At 39.4% G+C, this 22,258-nt stretch overlaps 4 protein-coding genes across 4 annotated transcripts; 3 read left to right on the forward strand and 1 right to left on the reverse strand.

The window, feature by feature from the left end:
• Window positions 1-1,111: 1,111 nt before the first annotated feature.
• On the reverse strand, window positions 1,112-4,956 carry LOC144662890 (uncharacterized). The gene is made up of 3 exons (XM_078523826.1): window positions 4,259-4,956; window positions 3,637-3,807; window positions 1,112-3,111 (listed from the first exon to the last, which is right to left on the reverse strand). Exons 1-3 carry the CDS (start codon window positions 4,743-4,745, stop codon window positions 2,432-2,434), a joined length of 1,338 nt encoding a protein of 445 aa, XP_078379952.1. The 5' UTR covers window positions 4,746-4,956; the 3' UTR covers window positions 1,112-2,431.
• Window positions 4,957-9,645: 4,689 nt separating this feature from the next.
• Window positions 9,646-10,298, forward strand: LOC144663154 (uncharacterized). The gene is made up of 2 exons (XM_078524088.1): window positions 9,646-10,054; window positions 10,093-10,298. The coding sequence occupies exons 1-2, from the start codon at window positions 9,646-9,648 to the stop codon at window positions 10,128-10,130; spliced, it is 447 nt and encodes a 148-aa protein (XP_078380214.1). The 3' UTR covers window positions 10,131-10,298.
• Window positions 10,299-13,196: 2,898 nt separating this feature from the next.
• On the forward strand, window positions 13,197-17,401 carry LOC144662853 (uncharacterized). The gene is made up of 3 exons (XM_078523810.1): window positions 13,197-14,034; window positions 15,552-15,722; window positions 15,992-17,401. Exons 1-3 carry the CDS (start codon window positions 13,539-13,541, stop codon window positions 16,675-16,677), a joined length of 1,353 nt encoding a protein of 450 aa, XP_078379936.1. The 5' UTR covers window positions 13,197-13,538; the 3' UTR covers window positions 16,678-17,401.
• A 2,969-nt stretch (window positions 17,402-20,370) lies between these two features.
• Window positions 20,371-21,972, forward strand: LOC144662940 (histamine H2 receptor-like). Its single transcript, XM_078523874.1, has one exon. It carries the CDS (start codon window positions 20,563-20,565, stop codon window positions 21,685-21,687), a length of 1,125 nt encoding a protein of 374 aa, XP_078380000.1. The 5' UTR covers window positions 20,371-20,562; the 3' UTR covers window positions 21,688-21,972.
• The last annotated feature ends 286 nt before the right edge of the window (window positions 21,973-22,258 follow it).

Raw genomic sequence — 22,258 nt, forward strand, 5'->3', positions numbered from 1 at the left:
CGTTTTTCTCACGATATAGTCACCACGGTAATGATGATGATGATGATGATGATGATGATGATGATGATGATGATGATGATGATGATGATGATGATATCTTTCTCGACCATTTCCTTGTACATGTTACCTGTACCAACCATACCTCTTCGGTAAAATCCCTTTAGAATCTCCCTCTGTACATCTGAAATACGGCGGCGTTTCGACATTTTATCACTAAACAAAGAAAATAGCTAACTATTCCGAAACCTTCCGGGATATTCTGCTTGTTGTAAAAGAATTTCCACGAGTGATCAAAGATTCAATATTACGAGCGCGCTCTTCCGTAAGACGGCTCAGACGATCATTCCTCATGGGTAATACCCATGTTTTCAATCGAGACCTCCTTGAGAAAATGCGATACGGGTGAGCTGGTTTCAGTAAGGTATTTAAAGCGCTAAATCAGTGCATTTTCCAGAGTGTCCGGGGCAGTACCTAGCGGGGGGGGGGGCAGTTGCCCCCGCCAGGAAAACTACAAAACTAAGAAAACTAAAGAAAAAAAGAAAGACTAAACTAAAAAACCCAGTTGCCCCCGGCAGGAAAACTTGCCCCCGCAGACAAAAAATCGTAGGTACGGCCCTAGTGTCTGCTTTTTCATCCAGGGAGCTTGTAAAACAGGCTCAGAACTTTTTCTCTCGCTTTTGTTACTCCCATGAAGATGCCGAAACTGATTTTCATTGCTTTCCAAATCACTCAGCATAAAGTTTGTCCCTTGAGGAAACGTCAACGAATTAACCAAAATAAAGATCAACATCAAAGGTTTGGCTGCAAAAGATAAACCTGAACATTTTGATAGAAGTAAATATTTTAACACGCTATTCAAGTACTCAGTTAATGCAAAAATTCCATATTAACAGATCTGACAGGAAAATATCAGGATTTATATAAATCTTTACCACTATCATTGTATTATACCTGAGGTCTTTGTTGTATTTGGTGTCTTTGCTCAAAGAAAAACAACAACGAACGCTGACTTTCAGGTCTACACTTAGTGCGATAGTTTATGGAAAGGTAAAATAAATGAAAAATCAAAACGAGCCGTACTTTGTTTAAATGTATGATGTATTTGACCGTACAGATACAAGCTTAGTGGCTGTTTATTAACATTTTCAAATAGCTATCTGTGCAAACTAAGTAATTTTTTTTCGAATCGGTACACAAAATCCCGAAAATAACGGCCACTCGAAAATAACGAATCTACGAAAATAGCAAAAAACAATCATGCATTGTTTGATGGATGGTTTATTAACCACAGGTTAACAAATGATCAGCGCCATTTTGCATGTGAATAAATAATATAATAATAAAAACATTTATAACTCGCAAATTTCATGAAATGTTCAAGAGCATGACAAATTTCATAAAATTTTCAAATGCGCATGACAAGATTAAACACCATCGACTTACTAACCACAAAATCGACTGGGACTCTGCTGAATATTAAACCTACAGTACTAACTATTTGCAACGACTAACTCATGAAAACTGATACACAAACTTAGAACAGACACCCATCAAAAGATGTCAACAACTACCGGCACCTTACAAACGACTTATTCACGACGTAGACAGGCTAGAACCGACAAACGACAGAACGACCTAATTTGACTAACAATAGACGGAACAGAACGACTTCATTAGACTAATAATAGACGGATCGAAACTGACCAATTACTGATGACAAACTGTACGCGAGTCTTACAGCCAATAACATCACAGCTAAACTGACCAATCAACTTCAACGGACCAGACTTATAACATCATCGACTGACAACGACTTTTCACTTGACTCCGAAGATGTCAGGTTGTCGAAACGTCAGTCACCAACAACAGTTCTTTTCAAAACTACTCTCACCAGTACGATCACACTGTACGACCTACTGATACTCCTGGGTTCAAACCATTAACTATAAAACGGAATAAAAATGCTGAAAGCTAAAATTACAATGAAAAATAACTTACAATAATTTTGAAATTCTAAAATTACAATGAAAAAGTTACCATTATTTAAAAACAAGTATGATAAAAATGCATGACGGAAAAGGTGAGTTTTTAGCTTGGCTTTTAAAATCATACTAACAGTGCTGGAGCTTATTTTATCAAATGGTAGCGCATTCCATAGTTTCGGTGCAGCACAGGTAAAAGAACGGTCGCCAAGTGTTGCTTTTGATTTAAACGCGGATAACTAAGTAAATGTTAATCGCTAAAGTCAGATTATATTTGGATGGGAACCTAAGAGAAATAAGGGAAGATCAATAAGAAGGCGCTAAGAAATTAAGAATCTTAAAAGTAATTTTAAGTATTTTAAACTCGATTCTGTATCTAATCGGTAGCCAGTGTTATTCGTAAATAAGAGGCGTTACATGAGTATTACCTGTCAGACCATTTAATTAGGTTAGGCTTGACAAGGTGAGGAAAAACCATCTAACGACATTGATCTTGTAAAACAAAAGTCACTGTTATTTACAAACATCGTGCAGTGCTCGCGTAAGAGGGGCTCAGTGTAAAGGCCTAACAATGCAGCGATAGATACGCTCACACCTAGGGACACGACAATGTACCCCATAGCGAACTCCTTATAACGGTCCTCGAACGCCTCCCTAAAGAATGTTATAGCGTTAACATAGAGAACACCGACCACTACGCCGCATGTAAATGACAACAGCAAAACGATCCACACGCTCGGTAAAAATCGATACCAGGCCGCCAGAGTGAAAAACAGAAGATGCATGACTTCTATTGCTGCGAGGATCCAAAGATACGGGAATTTAGCTTTTTCGGTCCATTCTGCTTTGATGTAGGACAACACCACAAGATAGGACCTTCCCACCACCTCACCCCCCATAAACGCGAAGATGTAATACTGATAGTGGTCACGTGGTTTGATAGGGGCGTTGGGAAATGCTAGTGTTGTAATGACTGATTGAATGATCATATAGACTGAGAACCATGCGATATAAAGCGGTATCAGATTAGGCAGCATTTGACAAATGACTGTGAACTTTTCCCGCCAAGAGAGGGAACCAACTCCTGTATCACTGGTTCCGTCTTTGTTTGAGCTGTCGCATCCATTGTCTGTTGAAAAATGTAAAGCGAACGTGTGTTTTTGAAACAACAACAGTTACGTTATCTAAAAGTCGTTTTTTTAAATAAATTGCTATATTAAGAGAGGAAGAGATGGTTTTTATACCGTTCTTCTTGCCTGGTCGAATTGGATTAAAAAATATAATGTTGGTTTTCCAGGAGTATGGAAACCCGGACAGCCCGGAGAAAAACCTTTGGAGCAAGGCGAGAACCAACAACAAACTCAACCCACATATGGCACCTGGCCGGAATCAAACCAGGCCTCATTAGTATGAGGCAAGCGAACAAGGCAAGGTACACTGTGTACTGATTTTACACTTTAAAAAGTGTCCATCCCGAGGTTGGTGAACTCGTTCTCATCGTCAAGATGGTGGTCACAACACACTAGCTAATAAAGTGACGATTTTTAAATCACGCTCGGTTTTTTTTTCTTTTTAGACAGCAATAATCAGTGAATAATTGCGAAATTTCCAAACTGAGCACTCTTGAGGGGTGGTATCTTCTCACTGTACTTACCTTTAGTCTCCAGGGCAGTGTATTGCACTCCGGCATGTTCATCCGTTGGAGGACTGGGAGACTCTAAATGTTTCTTGTCCATGGCGTAGTAGCAGACAAATATTAAGAGCAACATGGCCGTCATGATTAGAATTGTGACATTTGGTGAAACACAGGCCCATGTTGTCATAGCTATAACACAAGAATAAAAATTGGAAACGAGTACACAAACATGAAATCTTAAGTCCTGACGAAACGGCAACGCAAGTTGACGCAAGGTGAAAACTTGCGTCCACTTGCGTCTCCGATTGGCCAGGACTTGCGGGCACTTGCGTTGACTTGCGTTAACTTTGGTCGAGAAATGCTCTGTTAAAACTGAACTATCCGTTTAACTATTAGTTTAACTTCCAATGTTACAGAAATGAAATAGAGTTAACCCGTTCACGCCATTTTTATTTTTTGTTTTCCTCTTGAATAGGGTGTCATTTTTGGATTTAGGCCTAAAGAAGGGTATCAATTTTCGTTTTCTTCATCCTTAAAAGGGTCAGGGGTTACGAACCTTCGCGGCACACACCTATCCGAAATTTACCGGAGTCTCCCCCCTTCCCCGGGACAGAATATACACACATCAGTTGACACATACCTGTATAATATAAGGGAGCCATCACAAATCCCATTCCTGTTCCAGCAGAAAATGCTGTCGATACCACCTCTTGATAAAACGAAGTGAGAGCCAAAAATGTTGTTTCAGCAACACCGAATCCAAACGAAATGATCCCAACGCCAATTAATTTCCAATAAACTTGTCTGGCTAATGCAAGTATGAGAAAACCGCTGATATCTGCCAAGTAAACCAAAGTGATGCGGGCAAAATACGGAATCTTCTGCATGAAGTAAGGCACAATGGAAGTAGCAACAAAGTAAGGACCAATGTTTGCTACGAGGACCATAGAAGTTTGAATAAATGTCCCCGCTAAAATATCTTGAGCAGCAGCGATGACCAAGGAAAATGTTGCGTAACTTAAAGTTCCAAAGATGAAAAACGCTGTCACTGTACGCAGTCGCTCATAATTCTGACGATTTTCGCCATTGCCTTCAAGCTCCAATGCTCTCGTGTTGAGATTGGCCATGTTACGATATTACTTCACGATAAACGACGAAGAAGCTTCGAAACCTCCAAAACTCAGGCAAAGTGTTTTTAATAGTCCTTACGACGGCCAACTTCGCTACCAAGACTTTGAAGACTGAAGATTACGTCTTTCCACCCGGTTGGTTTCGTCGAGTTGTTTAAAAGTTCGTTGGTTAAGATCGATGAAAACCAGTTAGTAAATTCCATGGAATCTCCAATCTCTCAAGCTTCAGTTTTCAACAGCGACCTTAACAAACACACGAGCGTAAAAACTCGGCTAACTTCTCTACCAAGATCACGTCTTTCCAGCCCGCTGGGTTCATCGAGTCATTTAAAGCATAGTTATGTTTAAAGAGTTCGTTGGTTGAGACCGTCTGCCAATTCGAGGATACTGTACTTGTCAGTAAATTTTCAGTGAACTTGTAAACTATCAGAAGTGAGGCCTTAATCTTCCAAAAATCCAGCAAATTGATACTTAAATAAATTGTGCGACAGCAAAGGAGAAGCTTGTGTTAATATGCATGTAGCTTTGATTGCTTTCATATCTCTAGTACGGGTGACTGATTTTCATTGCCATTGACATTGTTTCTTAACCACCCATCACATGCAATTATGGAAATTCTTTTATGTAGTTAACTTTGCCGGCGGGGATAGCTCATTAAAGAACACTCAATGTTCATTTTGGGTGATTTTTTGCATAAACGCAGCACACGTTATTTATGCTTTGGATCGTGTCTCGATTATTGATTTGCTATTCAAGTAACGGAAAAACGAGTTGACAGATGTGAAGGCAAAGATTGTTGTCAGAGCCTTACAAGAATTGAAAAACACCTCGCCAGATAGTTTCACTAGAGAATTCTGCAATTTGCTAAGGATGACATCAAGCGTGAAGTAACAGCGACTGCTAATCATGATTTTAATATACACGTCAAGTAAATTTTCCAAAGGCTAAGAAAACGTAGTTTGCCCGTGACGACGTAACTGTCAAGGAAGACGATACTTTGTGGGTTTTTTTTTTTGCACAGTAAAAACAAAAATTTGACTGACCGTGCAATTCTTGGTTTTCATGTTACGTCATTATCATTAGGCGAAAGATAAACTAAAAATATATAATTTTGCAAATTTCCAGATCGATAGTGTCATTCGTTTTTAAAATAGAGCATTTTGAATATTTGAGTTCTCCGTCGTATGTGACATCAAGCTGAGTGCCGTGATATAGCTGTTTTGTTTGAAAAAAAAGGCCTTTCCTTTCCATTTTGTGCAGATTGAACATTTCAGATATAATAAGTGGTGTTTATGTGAAAGTGTACTAGCTCTTAAGCCAAGGATAGCCGCTGTTGTGAACAGAACTGAGTTCCAGATGGTTTCTCTGACATCACGGCGGCCATTACTGTGACCCTCGGAAGGACACAGTTATGGCGTCTCCATACTAAGCTTTATAAATTTGCGTGGAAAGGTTCGGCAAATAACTCGCGAACGGTACACCGTACAGACCCGAAACTTGGAGAAATTGTTTATCTATTTATCATCTAAAATATTTGAAATTCATAGCTTCTGTAGTTGAATGGTTTCGAATTTATTTTTTGATTGCGTGACAGTGAAAACCAGCAATAGAACAAACCTTTAAAACGATAGTTTGCTAGGGTAAAACCAACACAACAAAGATAAGAATTAACCAAAACGGAGCAAGGATGGATAAGGATGGCAAAGCTGAAAGGAGCTACGTGAAGTTGATTTGGCAGATTTGTGGACTAAACGGTTCTAAAATTAGTCGTTGGCAACTTAACCCATAAAAAACATTATCTTTGTGAAGGACAGAATGAAGCCAACTCCTCTCTCATGATTTTCACCTTCATCCAGTCCTGAGTACAGCACAGTTTCTCCAGTAGCTATCCTTAACTTCCTACAAGAGATCCATCTCATTTCACTTATTCCCAGAATACTAATACCATACCTCTGCATCTCGTTGATCACCTGGGCACACTCACCAGTCTCGAACATTGTCCTTACATTCCACTGCCTGATCTTCACACACGCTTTTGTTGACAGCAATTTCATCGGCGGTTTATGCGTCATTCCTTGCGTCGCACGTTGTTCCAACCAAGTTCCAACCGGGTGTTTACATCTTGTACCCCTGATTCCCAATAGGGCGCAGTGGTAATTCTAGTTTCGGTTTCTGTAATACGTTAATATTTTCCGGGAGCGGGTTATCAACCCACCGCCCAACCCCCCAACCTGAAGGACCTGGGGCTGTTCTTCGTCTGTCCTCTACCCTTTGACCAATCCAGCATGGTTAGTCCTGCCAGGGAACAAAGTCCCCGCCAGCACAGCTCTCTGCATGTCTCTGGGGAGTATAGCTAACTGTCGTGGGTCGTGGGTTGTGGGTCGTGGGTGTGGGTAAAAGTCGTGGGTAACAAAAAAGTCATAAAAAATACTGAAAAAAATTTGTGATAAAATAGTTCGGACTAAACCTGAAGACTTCTGATGGCATCGTCCGAAAACTTTCAAGAATTACGCGAACATATATAACCGCGTGAGTCTCTTGTCTGAGCAAAAAAAATATTGGCCGTTTTCATACTATAGACGCGGTACCCATCTGGACGAGCATGGGCACATTTTTAGTTTGTATGGTTATACAAGTCTCTAGGATGGGCAAAAGACGCGTTACCCGTCTAGACGAGCTACCTTTCGCAATGCGTCGCTCAAAACGCAGTACGTATTTTATACCTTATCCGAAGCCCATAGTAGTCCCCAGTCCGTGACCAAAAACACTCATTCATATAATAGCAAAAATACGTGCTTGTTATAAAAATAAGCAAAACAATTTGGAAGAGGCTAGGTAGGCGCAAAATTATATGCAGTGTCTCGGGTTCAGGTAAAATAAGAAAGCTCTCGAAAACAGCTCTCACAATTCCAAGCGTGTAGAAGGTTGTAGTAAAAATGTCGGCTGCAACATTGCCGGGTCTGAATCGCACATTTTGTCGCTTTGGCCAACAAGCGAGGCCATTGCATGATTTTATTAGTAAACCAATCAGAAGAGTTCTTTTGTAACCGCAAACGGGACCATCAAAATTTCCCACGGAAAAAAATGCCGCTCAGTCTGCAACGCACAATGTCACGCAATATTTTAAAGTCACCGTTCTTGTGGGGTGAGGGGAATGTGCCAGGACGAAATGCTAATCGTAACTCAGAATTAGATAAAAATTTAATAGTAACTTGCATGCGAATATTGTATTTATTACTCTTCTCTTCCGCTGTTCTTTTCTCAGACAAAAGGCTTCTTAAATGTTGGGACTTCGGACGACTTCTGAAATTTTCGTTTATACTACATGTACTGGAGATCTCAAGCTTTAGTCCATTTGCAAGCGATCAATCTGATCGCAAAATTCTAAGCACTGATCATGCTCCATTTCATAATAATTATTTCTTTAATATTTTTACTTTATTTTAGTATTTTAAATTCATTTAAATTTTAATTAAAACTATTTTGTTTATCTATGTCTAAAATATGTTGGTGTTTCAGGGGTATTTCGCTGTGTTTCTCGTTTTAAAGACATCCCAACAAATTGTTGAGCAGAAGGACCTCTGAAGAGTCCCTTGGCTGGGACGAAACTCTGCGTCAGACTAGCCATGAACGAACTATTTTGTCACAAATTTTTGTTCAGTATTTTTTTTTTACTTTTTTGTTACCCACGACTTTTACCCACACCCACGACTCACGACTTCCACCCACGACCCACGACAGTTAGCTACACTCGTCTCTGGGTCATTGAGACACAAAAGCTTCATCACGGCAAGGTGTCTGCCCAAGATGAAGAATTGTTATTAAAAGAAGACTGATATGACCTTAATTTGTGGAGAGAAATCAAACCAAGCCGCTATTAATATCGAATTTTTAAGTTGCACAGGAACAACAAAAGTTTAGCCTCAAATTTTTCAAGTTGTAATCTATTTCCATTCTAGCCATCCGCGGCCAAATAGAAACGATCGGAGCGATCATATGAGAACCAGGCTTTATGAAACTGAATACTGTACATTGCCACCTAACAAATTAATTCTAACTCGACTCCGCGGCAAGTTCAAAGTCTTTACATTCTAATCCCAACAACCAACTTCGTCTTCAGTCGAATTACATAGATGGTAGCAATGCAACTTCCAGACTTGCCAAACAAGATCCCGCCATCTGATCCCACAAACTAACAAAACCTGCAAACACTGAGTTGAAAGTTGTCATTCAGTTTTGCTTTCACTGCTAGCAAATTTGATTCTAATAACCATATAGACACATACATATGAATTGTAATTTCTATTACGACTTTCTTCAACGACAGCTGTTATGTAATCAATATGAAATTTCTATTTATACACTATTTACTTTTCAGTAATTTGAAAACTCGGAACTTCTTGACATTTCTGGAGTACGTTTTTGTTTTCAATCAAGATGGCCTAGATAACTCTTGATGGATAGAAACCAGAAAAACATAATGAAAATTAATTTTTTTCTACTAATGAAACTCCGAATTGCAGTTTTAGTGGCCATAATGTTAATGAAAATATGTTATTCTTGTCTGTAACCCATTATAGTAAACTTGTTATCACGAAATAACAAATAATAAAGCTATTGAATTTTCCTTTATTTTCTGAGCCTTTATGTGTGATTATCTTTACTACGTTTTTAATTTCTTTATATTAAAAAAATCATTTTCTATTTATACAGAACTCATGCCCTTGACAGGTGTTTGATGAACATCATGATGTGTGCATGTCGATGAAGATCAAATTCAGGATGCATGCATACCCGTCCTGTTTGTTTAAAGCTGACAAGGGTGGAAAGCAAAGAAAAGAATACTTGTGCAGATTAAGAAGACTTGAAATTTCAATTTTCCTTACCAAAGGCTAAGATGGTGCGTGATTTTGAGAAATCTCTGTGTCTGGGAAGTGGTATCCCCTTTGTCATTCTCTTACTTTTTATCTCAGTTCCAAATGGTTTCCTCCTGGTTGTGCTGTACAGAAATCCTCTCCGCTGTTTTAGAAAGGCTTTCTCGGTGTTCCTAGTGTTTATTACCGCAGCTGACTTGTTTACTGGCATCGTGGTATGCTCTGCGGAGGCAGTGACACGATTTTTGTGTGCGTTCGGAGACGGTAAAATTCCAAAAGAAGGAGACATCGTTAGAATACTGGGATACTTTGGCATAAACAGCTCCATTCTCTTGGCTACTGCGATGTCAGTTGATCGATTCGTAGCAATTGTGTCTCCTTATTTCTATCTTCACAAAGTCAGGCCAAGACATATCGTGCTATGCAACACAGGTATTTGTGTCTTTTCTTTGATTTTCGCCTCACTTCAGTTAACTGGAGTTTCAATGGAAGTTTACCGCGTAATTGATGTTCATTTGCATACATCCTTTCCTCTTACGACAACAACGTTATGCTATTTAGCAATATTTTTCTTTCTGAAGAAAAGAGCTCGAGTTGTCTTGCGAACACAAACGATTATGGCCAGGAACTCTACGCTTCGCGATATTCAAAGGATAAAAATGGCGCAAATGGAGAAAAAGATTGCTGGAACTTCCTTTCTAATTCTAATTCTTCTGATTATTTCGCTTCTCCCGTATTTCATTGTAACTCTTCTAGGAGAGAAATGCAATGACTGTGGAAAACAAAGATGGTTTTTCGTATTCAGAGAATCATCCACGGTGTTTTTGTTCGTCAATTCGGCTGTTAATCCATTTCTGACGACATTTCGTATTAAAGAGCTGAAGCACTCTGTGAAAATTGTGTTGGGATTGAGACGACGAAATAAGGATCATACATGGAGATTACCGACTTCGAACGCTGGTACACTAAACAATCGCTGAAAAGGGAAAAAATAAAGTTCAAATGCATCACCCAAACACAAGCACAGTGAATCATCAGCAGGGTCGTAACCAGGTATATGGGATCAGGGATCACAGCCTCGGGATAGGGATCATGGACCCGGGATCCCAGGTCACAAGTCATGGCATGTCATTGGATGGAATCAGAGAACAAATGTTGCCAGATTTGGGAGATCAGGAATCAAGATTTAGGGCTAAAAATTGGGATCAGCTATGAAAAAATATACCTGGTTACGACCCTGCCATCAGTTTAATAGAAATAGTGAAAGTAGTAAAAGAGTAAAGGCAATAGTAGTAGTGTTTACATTGTAACAAGAAAACACTCGTGGATTAAATTCGCCAAATATTCAATAACGTTTTTACAGCATGTGTTAAGCGTCTTAGGGTCCCAGTTGGTAACTTCCATTTGGAGGGATGCGTTTTTTTTTATTTCAATCGGACTTTGCTTGTTTGTAACAGACGGTTAGGTAAATGACATAAGTTTATTTTGTTTTAGACAGTTAATTGAGATATCTGTTATTAAATATAGCATATATAGCACGCACTGGTAATGAATAGCACCATTAAAATAAACTGTAAAAATGCCAAATTAGAAATGGGCCGTTTGTTAACCCTCAAGCGCTTAGCACATCTGTCTTGTTGAGATATTCATATTGGTTAAGTCAAATGTATTTCCGAAATGAGCCCAGTCACTCACTTACTCACTCACTCACCGCCCATTGTGCACAGGCAGACCAATAACACAGGCAGCCCAATAACACATTCTTATCGACTGGTAATAACCCATCTCACTGTGCATAGCTTTGATTAAAGTGTTGAAAAATGAATTGATTTCTTTGTTTTCCGGATATGTGATATGTTTGTTCTAAGCAGAACGCACATGTACATGTTATAAACGCGATGTTAGAGTTGGCTTTCTGATATTCACATCTGGCACCAAGTTTTATTGAAAAGTCCGAATCAAAAACAGCAGAAGATCAAATGACTGATTGGTCCTCAAGTTCTCAGAATTTTGACAGTTAAAGCCGTCATTACTCTCATGACGTTTCCCTTCGTGTTACAGTCGTGTTACTTCGTATCACGGTTGTGCTTCTCCATATTACAGTGCTACTACTTTGTAAACTACCGTCGGTGCTACTTTGTAGAACGGACGTGCTACTTCATTACAGCCGTGCTCCTTCTCAATTACAGTTGTGCTACTTCATATTATAGTCGTGCTACTTCGTATTACAGTTGTGATACTTCGCATTACAGCCGTACTACTTCTCATTACAATCGTGTTACTTCGTATTACAGTCGTGCCACCTCGTATTATAGTCGCGCTACTTCGTATTACAGTCGTGCTAAGTCGTGATACTTCGCGTTGATACAGTTGCGTTGCATTCGTGTTTCTTTAATTTGTACAACAGTTCGATAAAGTGGTCTTCTTCGTTTACTACAGTTATCCTACTTCGTGGTAAGGTCGTGATACTTCACTTATGTCCATGATTGAACGCAAGTATTGTTTAATGTGTACTTCATGTTTGACTGTGTTATTTGGCATTTCCATATTACTTCATATTGGACAGATTTTGGTGTGTCTTGGTGAACTTTTATTAACGAGGACACTTTGTGATGCCTGTCATGAGGAACGTGCATCTCATTTGCGTTCAATCCTGGACATATCTGTGATACTTCGTTGACAGTCGTGCTACTTCGTACTGCAATCGTGAAAAATTATTATTTGGCACCGCGAGTGACGGTTCTTAAGGTTTACTATTTTTAGCTACAACTTAATTCAAACAACGAACAGAACCGAATTTAGCTTTCGCTAAAAATAGTTATTAGCTATTTCACGGGCTGTATTTTCCTCGTGTTGAATTCAGGCCGATCGTTACATGACTTTTTCGAGATCGCCTTCTGAATTTATTTCATAAATTTCACCAGCTTTACGTTCAGTACGTATTTGCACCTTTTTGGCTGAAACACTTGTCCCGAAGAAAGATTTATTCTTGGTGGAGAACTGGTGATGAGATTTTCATGTCAACCAGATGCACTTCTGTGTCAACCAATTTATAATAAAGTGGTTTGCATCAAAGTGGTTTACGTCTTAATATTTTTTCTTGGTGTTTGTCTTAATGTGTGATTTTCAATTATTTTTACAAAGCACCGGCCCTTCGGGTGGTTTTTAACTTAATGTCACTCTATTCTTTTTATGCCATGAAATTGTAATACTTCAAATATTGCGGTTTCGAACTGGTATTTGCCCCTACGTAAAGATGGCCTTAAATTCCAGCTTCAAAGAGTCAAAATTGAAACTTCAAAAATTCAAAATTGCAAAGATGGCATTGTACACCTTCTGAATTTCAGAATCGTTTATTATCATTGTCTATTGTACTTCTATACAATTGCTCGCGGCGATTACTGCATGTGCAATGGCCCATACTCCTTTTAAGTGTGTGCTTTCTCGAAGAGAGAAATAATTATTAATTAAAACATAGAGTTTGATTGGTTTACCAAAACGTAAAATGCAAATGTGCTGATTCGAAAGCAATTAAAACTCCATTAATAATTCGTTCGCCCTTTCCCAGCTCGTACCAGAAAAAGACCATTTTTACTTTCGCGTTCGGCTTTGGATAGGATTTAACTTATCTTCGACGATTTAAACTCTCATTCAGACATAAATATTTTAGGAAAAATTAAGCCGAAATGATCAATTTCGCTTTTTTTGTTTGAATTTCCTTCTTTGTGGCACCTTGAAACAGCGTGTGAGAGCCAGCTGTTTTGTTTGGAGTTGAAAGAAAAAGCCGAGAAAAGTTGTTTTCCAAAATCAGGATCAAAACATTATGTGAAATTTTTGGAGCAAACGAAATACTCCTTGAGTTTTCGAAGAATTCTTCGAGTTACAAACGCACGTTCGTCATCACTCGAATAGTGAAATGGCCACAGATAACACAAGGGCATTGGCGCCAATCAACAATGGCGGCTTTAAACAGAACCAACAAGAACGCGAACGACTGCGTACAGTGACAGCGTTTTTCATCTTTGGAACTTTAATTTACGCAACATATTCCTTGGTCATCGCTGGTGCTCAAGATATTTTAGCGGGGACATTTATTCAAACGTCTATGGTCCTCGTCGCAGACATTGGTCCGTACTTTGTTGTTACTCTAATCGCACCTTATTTCATGCAAAAGATCCCGTATTTCGCCCGCATTACGACAGTTTTCTTGTCTGGAATCGGCGGTTTTCTCATGCTTTCGTTTTCTAAACAAGTTCATTGGAAATTAATTGGCGTTGGGATAGCTTCGTTTGGTTATGGGGTCGGTGAAGTGACATTTCTGGCTCTCACTTCGTTCTACCACGAAGTCACATTGAGCGCTTATTCAGCAGGAACTGGAGCGGGTTTTGTGATCGCACCCTTATATTATACAGGTATGTCTGTGATCTGAGTTTATTTGTACACTTGTTATAGTTTGTGTGGTATATCGCTGAAATTTGTCATGTCTTTTAACCTCTCACCACAGTGTATACATTTACTATCAATTTAAAATTCACATTTCTCTTCATTAATATTTAATACTCACAAGAACTGAAAATTCATAGTCATACCGAACAGCTGTTATCTATATTCAATGACTGATCAATTGCAAATTTCTCCATACAATAGCAATATATTATCTAGCAAACAGGTGATGAGAATATCAAGTCTTGATCTTCAATCTATTCTCATAAATAAAATTATCCCGGAAACGCAAGACAATCGGGAAATTAAAGTGGGATTTACATTTCGAAAAAAGGCTTTAATTCCGAAGAAACATTAGGCACATGCGGGTGGGTTTCTGCCCATTGTTAGCGTTGTACATGCGTGGCCAATTAATGATATAGTACTTATATAGCGCATTTACAAAGCTCAATGCGCTTCACAATTAGAGTTATGGGATGAGACCCGACATCAACATATCCGTTATCCGCTATCCGTTTATGTGTATGATCTCACCCCACCACCCAACCCAGAGATACATGTGAATAAAACAGACCACAACACCGGGAACTTCGTGCCCTACTCTTTACGATAAGTGTGTGGGTTCTTTAACGTCCCCTGCTGAACGTAACACTGAAGATGTAGGTGACGGAGCCTACGGTTAATCGTCATTATCCGAGAAGACTAGAACGTCTAACCATTTGCAGATGTCATTACAAAGGCAGCACGTTCTCCTCCCTGGGTGTTGGTCCGGTCTGAGAGTCGAACCCGAGACCTTCCGCACGACAGTCCGGCGCTCTACCAACTGAGCTAACGGGTATGGTGAGAAAGAAAAATAAAATTGGCTAAAAGCAACTTTCATTTCACAATATTCATGAGCAAAAAATCGATTCAGGGTTCACGGCTATTTAATCAAATCACGTTTCACGAGAAAAATAAATAGACATTCCACTATTCACGGGGGAAAAGGCCTTTCGCGGATTACCAAAAAAGTCTTTTACCACCCTCAAGGATAGCAGTCAGAAATCTACAATTTTAGGTTTTTTTAAGTCATAACCTGAGGATAATTCTCTCGTTAAGGTAAGGTAATGCGTGCGCAAACCTAGTCTATCAGCGAATAGTCGCCAACGAAAATCAATTTCCAACCAATCAGTTTCGTCAATTTCCATTGAAAGCGACGACTGTCTACTTTGACTAAAGCGGCCAATGAAGTGTAGTTTACTTTTCAAAACAATATATGAGGCTTTTTATGATATCCACTTCGCTGACAACAATAACCGAAGCCTTGATTATCCTAGAAAGTTTACTCATCAGTTGACTAATCTGCAATCGGGCACAATTTTTTTCTTTTTACTTGGAAAACCATAACATTGCATGGAAAACCAGTCGGTGACTGAAATGTTAACCTTTCTTTATTCTTTTAAAAAGGCAACAATTGAAGGAAGTTTTTATTATTCTTTTGTTATAGCCATGACAACATGGGCCTGCATCTCACCAAACGCCACAATTCTAATCATGGCGGCCATGTTGCTGTTGATTTTTGTCTGCTACTACGCCATGGACAAGAAACATTTAGAGTCTCCCAGTCCTGCAACGGATGAACATGCCGGAGTGGAATACACTGCACTGGACACTAAAGGTAAGCTTTCATAAATCAAGGGCCATACAGGTTGGAGTGAAAGCGAAAGATGTATCATCTTGATATTAAGTCTTATTTGTTTTTCAAATAAAAATTTACGTAAGTACGTAAGTCAGTCAGTGAGACAGTCAGTAAGTTAGTAAAACCTTTATTTACGTGTATACTGAAATAGCAGTAGTAATAACCTAAATAATTATGTCTTTCAGTACTGTTGCGAGCTATGTTGATTGTCTTCTTGACTTGCATTTGTTGTATATTCTTCTCAACAGACCGCGAAGAAACTAAAGAATCAACTGAAGAAGGCAGCAAAGATGACAGTTCCCTCTCCTGCCAGGAAAAGTTCATGGTCATTCGTCAGATGCTGCCTAATCTGATACCGATTTATATCGCATGGTTCTCGGAATATATGATCATTCAATCCGTCATAACAACCTTGGCATTTCCAAACGCTCCTTTCCGACCACGTGACCACTATCAGTATTACATCTTCGTTTTCCTGGGGGGTGAGGTGGTGGGCAGGTCCTACCTTGTGGCATTGTCTTACATCAAAGCGGAATGGGCCGAAAAAGCTAAATTTCCGTATCTTTGGGTCCTCTCGGCAATAGAAGTCGTGCATCTTCTGTTCTTCGTCCTGGCAGCATGGTATCGATTTTTACCGAGTGTGTGGATCGTTCTGCTGCTGTCCTTCACTGGTGGAATAACGATCGGTGTCTTCTTTGTCAACGCACTGGCGTTCTTCAGGGACAAATTCGACGATCGTTACAAGGAGTTCGCCATGGGGTACATCGTGGTGGCCATGGGAGGGGGCACATTCACTGCGTCGCTGGTGGGTCTTGTCACTGAGCCCCTGTTGCGCAGGCACTGCATGCTGCTTCTGAATAATGATGACTACTGCTTCACAAGGTCGAAGGCCAGAGAGCACATCATGTCGCAATGTCTCGTGAAACCTGATTAATTGAAGCGGCTCAAAGTTTTTCCTTAAAGGGACTGTGTCACGGAGTTTAGCCATAGAAAAAGGGAAATAGAAAATGGCCACCAATATTCGGTGAAATATAAAAATAACCGCTTAATACAGTGAAGGAACTTATAACTCCCGTGAGACATATTTGGTTGTAATGAAGCTATGGTTTTGCCTTTAGATCCATAGAAGAAATTTCTTCACAAGTAACATAGGTTTCATAGCGAGAATTTGGCAAAATACTCGCGTGACACAGTCCCTTTAATCGTCGGTATTCTGAGTTTTTGGATTTGGTCGTTAGTTTCCCCACCCTTCGGGCAAAACAAAAATTATTTTAAGAGACTCAGTCTCAATCAGTTAGACGCTATATTAGTAACTGAGTTCCTTTTAATCAAATTATATACTTACTTGACATCATTGTAAAGTTTATATGTCTCAAGCTAAGAACATTTTTAACAACTGAAAAAGTCGACAAAAGCTTTATCGTGTAATTACCTATATATCTCCCTAAAAATCATCTTTTAAAAGATGACTACTGTGTGACATGCTAACCTATATCCACAAGAAACAAATGTGAAGTAAAAAGTAAAATAAATGCATTATAGCGTCGTCCAAGATACTGTTGAATTATTCAAGACCAATTTCTTGGAGCGGTTTAAACCAAGTATCAAAAAAATAAATTCCAATTTAAAGTAGGTTTGCTTGCTTGTCATTTCTATTTAGCGCCATGAATATTTTATGGATGCACAGTACAAGGAGTGGTAGGACGAAAGGGTGTGGGGGAAAGTGGCTTAAGGTTGAAAATAAAACAAATACATGCGAGGAGCGGACAATACAGATTTAAGCAAGAAAGTTTCTGACACATGAAGCAGCTTCACAAGATCATCAACAAAGCCAGACAACCAGTTTCCCCGGTTGACGTCACAAGTAAATTTGGACCCAGACCTCCAAAAGCGCGGCCGTAAACCAGCGCATCGCAAATTTAAACTGCCAGAGATTCGTGGGGATTTAATGAATTTTCTTAATTCTTTTTTAATTTTTCCCAACTAATAAACAAAATAGGGGTAAGATGCACTTTAAAAATTGTCGTTACCCAATGTTTCTTACGTTTTTCTGTGTCTTGTACGACCGATTCTTGACGAGGCCAATTCTTTTCTAGGGAGGAAATATCAATAAAAATTTTCACAGATAGTGGCCCTTGAATATTACATGTTCCTTGAAACTCACAGGTTGATATCTGCCAGACAGTTGAACAGACACTGCATTATCACCTTTCGGTCCACATTATATTTCGCATTATTAGTGATTAACTCGTCGGGAATGGAGTAAGCAGGTTTTAAAACATTTACGCTGCTTTAAATTGACAGTGACACGTCCAGCTGCATTAACATGGTGCTGAAACAAAACCCCTTGCTCTGTTTACAGCTGTTTAAAAGCCTTGATGAATAAAAGACTCAAGCCCTTCCATTGGAACATGGTGGCAACTATGGATATTTAATCGATTATTAAATTTAAATTACCTGTTATTGATTTCTTGCTTTCCTATTGGTTCTTTTCTTATTTGTTACCACCTGACAACAAACAGCTAACCTTATTTTTCCCGACAAGATCTTTTCCCAAAAGGTGGCTAAAAGCATTTTAAAAATGTAAGAAGCATTTGTCAATCAAAATACAAACAAAACGTCAAAATTAACTCTACTAAGTAAACTTAATACACATAGTTTGATACGAAACGTTTGATGGAAAATGCCTGTAAATCAGTGTTCAAAAGCGACTGCTTACATTGAAGAATAGCAAAGTTTTCTGAAAAGGACGACGTACTTTTAGGAGAAAAATTTCTTTTTTTTAGAGTGTGTTCGTGGCGGCCATGTTGGAGAAGTAAAACAATAAAAGATATTTGCATAACAATTAATTTTTTTCCCGAAGGAAAATCATTCTATTGTTTCACTCCTCCAATATGGCCGCCATGAACACACTCTATTGAGACTTCTATTGAAAAATAAAACATTCGTTCTTGCGGAAATACGTCCGTTTAATTGCAATGAGCTCTAAGTACGCTATGCGGACCTACGATACAGCTGATTTAGGAAGTTTCTTTGCTATCATGGTTCAAACCATCACTTTTGCGACATTTCCTTACGATTCCAGTTTTACTGTTCAACTTGCCGTACAGTTTTCTGTTAACAGTATACTTAGAACTCAAGGACCTTAACACAGAAACAAGCTCCACACTAGCGAAGAATCAAGCCTGGATTTTCGATATAAAAAGAAAAAAAACATCGGAGATTTTTTTAATTCGTTTTACGTTTTTTTTTTCGTTTGTTTGGTTGATATTTGTGTTTTTATTTTAATGTAGTTTAAAATGGTTTCATAGTTTTGCAAGGACGCGAATGGGAGATGGGAATTTGCAGACTCGCGAAGGTAATTGCACCGAAAAAGATAATAATCCACAATACAAGCGAAGGTGTAAAAATACGACTCTGTGCATGTTGACTGACGTTTATTCACATGTCTTCGTTGTATCAAAACCGATGCACTTTAAGAAATAGAGCACTTCGCTACGAATACACTTGTCTATTTCTTTTTCATAAATAGACTCTCCTTAATCTGTAATAGTTTCTTATAATATACTTTGTCAGGGAGGTTTTTTAAACTCAAGAGAAAAGAGGATGAACCATATACAACATCTGCTACCTCCCACGCGAAAACCACGTGATTCGTCCAGATGCCACGCACTACTTATGACAAAAACTAAGGGGGCTTTACATTTGTCAAAACTGTCCGGTCGGTCCGGTGGTTTTCAATGTTAAATGGGCCTTTTCCGCGAGATTTTCCCACAAATCCACCACAATAGTGTACAATATTTATGCATTGACTGATTTGACAGGACAAATCTGACTAATAACGGAATTCTGTTCTCGAATATACTGGTCTGACTGGCCAGTTCTGACTAATGGAAAGCGCCCTAAGTATTCTTATTTTAATAATAATAATATTAAAAAAACAATCACTTATTCCTCCCACAAAACTAAATTGATCAACGGATGCCTACTTCCTGCTACCATATTGCAAAAATAAAAGGCGATATTGATGATGATATAAATATACCTATTTACTTTTTCAATCATGATGAAACTCACTGGCGAAATTTTAAAGCATTGCAACTTGAGTGGGAAAATTTAATGCCAGAAACTGAATATCTTCATTTTTGACAGGTCTACATTTTAGCCTACTCTAATCTTTTTCATACTGTCTATTTCTATGAAAACGAACACCTCCCAATTAAGAATGTTCCACTAATGATTCTTTAGTTTGCTTCTCGCACGCGAACAATGACCATCGTTGCATTATTTTATTTTGGCTTTGTGAACGTTTTAACGAACCATTAAACGAACTGCAAACTTATATTAGCGCGTTGCCATTAGCGCTCGCTTTCTCGGCACCGGTGTGGGAGGGGCCTCAATTATTGCACATTGTTCATAGGAAGCGGATATGCAGAGCAGCCAGCGGTCAGTTGTTCATAGACAACTGAACTTCAAATGCAAAATTTGTATTCGACGGAGGTCACGTCGTAAACTCCCAACTCGGTAACTGGTGCCAAAAATCGTGCTATTTACATGACGATTTTTATCGTTTGATCTCTAAATAAGCACAGAAGCACACTGACTTCCATTCAAAAAGATCGATTTATTTCAGACTAGCAATTTGCTGCACCGTCGCAACCTATAATCGACGACGTCTTTGATTAGCAACGCACACGGTACATGATTTGAATAGTTACATCCTGTCTATTTAAACTGTGGTGGCAGATAAGAATTTCTGTATACACACACTGATCAGGGCAATAACAGTGGATTTTACCGAGTGAAAAAAAGAAGAAACATGAATACTACGTCCGTTTGCAACGAGAGTTTCTCAAGTAACAAGTCCTCCCAACATCACCAGGGGTCTCTATGCGACGGAAGATTTACGTGGCTTGTACACGGACCATTTCTCGCATTCTGCGCGCTAACCATCGCCTCCAACAGTGTCGTAATAGCTCTAATGTGCTGGAAAGAGAGTTTACGGACATTAAGCAATATCATCCTTGCTTCACTGGCCGTATCGGACTTGCTGACAGGACTTGTAGGTGTTCCACTCCTTTTTAGTTGTTCCATCATCAGGAAGCTAATGCTGTGCATGTCGTCCGTCCTGTTCATGCGTTTTACAGCCGTCTCAACAGTGCTCCACTTCGTCTTAGTCGCCTGCGACCGCTATGCTATGATAACGTATTCTATGCGCTACCACACGCTCGTGACTAAACCTCGCGTCGGGTGCGCAATCATTGCGGTTTGGATAATCTCCGTGGCAGTGTCGACAGTAGAGATGGCTTGGTTCGACGTCAATAAACATTTGCGACGCGAAAACGAAGTGTACATGTTTATTTTACTCGTGGTTTTCTTCGCATTGCCTCTGCTTTCCATGTTGTGCAGCTATAGCCACATACTCGTCGTGTCTCTCCGCCTGGTTTTCGCGTCGCGTGCGCGCCGTGCCAACTTGGGCGACGAACCCGTTAACTCGATCGCGCACGACTTGCGAGGAACAATCATAGTGATTTCGATGCTGATTGTGTTCACTGCCTGTTGGTTGCCTTTTTATCTGATTATGCTGCAAGACTACATTGGTGTCCAAATTATTCCCGCTCGTTCTTGGCAATTCTGCTTGGTCATTTTCATGCGTTTCGTCCCTCCTGTGTCCAATCCAATTTTCAGCGCGTTTTGCAAACGCGATTTCAGACAAGCTTTACGCGTGTGGATCAGAACTCACGCAGTGTGCTTGACGCGGGTACCGTGGTATCGCCACAGCAAATCAACTCGACAACGACACGAAAATGTCCGTGTCATATTCACTCGAAGTCTGGACGAATTAGCTGCTGGTTACGATAGGAATGGAACTACTGGCGAAACGACATCGACGCAAATGACGCCTTCGCCGCAGACTTTTAGAGCAGCAGCTGTAAATTCTTGAATATTGCCGCTAGCAAAAAAAGATTTGTGTATTCCATGTATAAATTTAAAAAACTACTTTGATACATCGTCTAGTACAAAAATAAAAGCGATGAATTGTTTTTTTAAACCACGTCGTTTTGTTTTCGCTTGTTTGTACTAAACACTCACCTGAAATACATCTTTTCTTGATCAAATCAACTGCAGCCAATTTACTCCCGGTTTCAATATATTTGTAAGTCTATTGTTTTTCCCAGTTTATTTGGTACAACAGTACTCGACTTATTTCTAATTGAAGTCTTTTTCTTTCACTTTTTTATACACGCATTATGAAAATTGATTGAGTTAAACCCCCAGGGTAGTATATAAAATCGTAAATACGTGACACGGTTTTTTGGTCGAGCATTATTGATAGTACGTGCTTCAAAGACGGAAACATTTGCAGCGCAGTTTGAGGTGGAAGTGTGTTAAAGGAGGGTCCTGAAGGGGGGGGTACCAAATCCCATTTCCCAGCCTAAATTTTGCCCAAATCCCATTTCCCAGCCTATTTTTTGTCTAAATCCCAGTCCCAGCAGTGAAATTCCCAGTGCGTG

This window comes from Oculina patagonica, chromosome 1 (assembly GCF_052425735.1).
Source record: "Oculina patagonica isolate OP01 chromosome 1, crgOcupat, whole genome shotgun sequence".
NCBI lineage: Eukaryota > Metazoa > Cnidaria > Anthozoa > Scleractinia > Oculinidae > Oculina > Oculina patagonica.

Bases quoted from the DNA above. Each gene is read 5' to 3' on its own strand.
- LOC144662890 (XM_078523826.1), bottom strand. From the start codon at position 4,745: ATGGCCAATCTCAACACGAGAGCATTGGAGCTTGAAGGCAATGGCGAA. The intron at 3,808-4,258 runs GTATGTGTCAAC...CTTGTGTTATAG, and splicing joins GGCTCCCTTATATTATACAG to CTATGACAACATGGGCCTGT. The intron at 3,112-3,636 runs GTAAGTACAGTG...ATTTTTCAACAG, and splicing joins CACTGCCCTGGAGACTAAAG to ACAATGGATGCGACAGCTCA.
- LOC144663154 (XM_078524088.1), top strand. From the start codon at position 9,646: ATGGTGCGTGATTTTGAGAAATCTCTGTGTCTGGGAAGTGGTATCCCC. The intron at 10,055-10,092 runs GTATTTGTGTCT...GCCTCACTTCAG, and splicing joins TATCGTGCTATGCAACACAG to TTAACTGGAGTTTCAATGGA.
- LOC144662853 (XM_078523810.1), top strand. From the start codon at position 13,539: ATGGCCACAGATAACACAAGGGCATTGGCGCCAATCAACAATGGCGGC. The intron at 14,035-15,551 runs GTATGTCTGTGA...CTTTTGTTATAG, and splicing joins CGCACCCTTATATTATACAG to CCATGACAACATGGGCCTGC. The intron at 15,723-15,991 runs GTAAGCTTTCAT...TCTTCTCAACAG, and splicing joins CACTGCACTGGACACTAAAG to ACCGCGAAGAAACTAAAGAA.
- LOC144662940 (XM_078523874.1), top strand. From the start codon at position 20,563: ATGAATACTACGTCCGTTTGCAACGAGAGTTTCTCAAGTAACAAGTCC.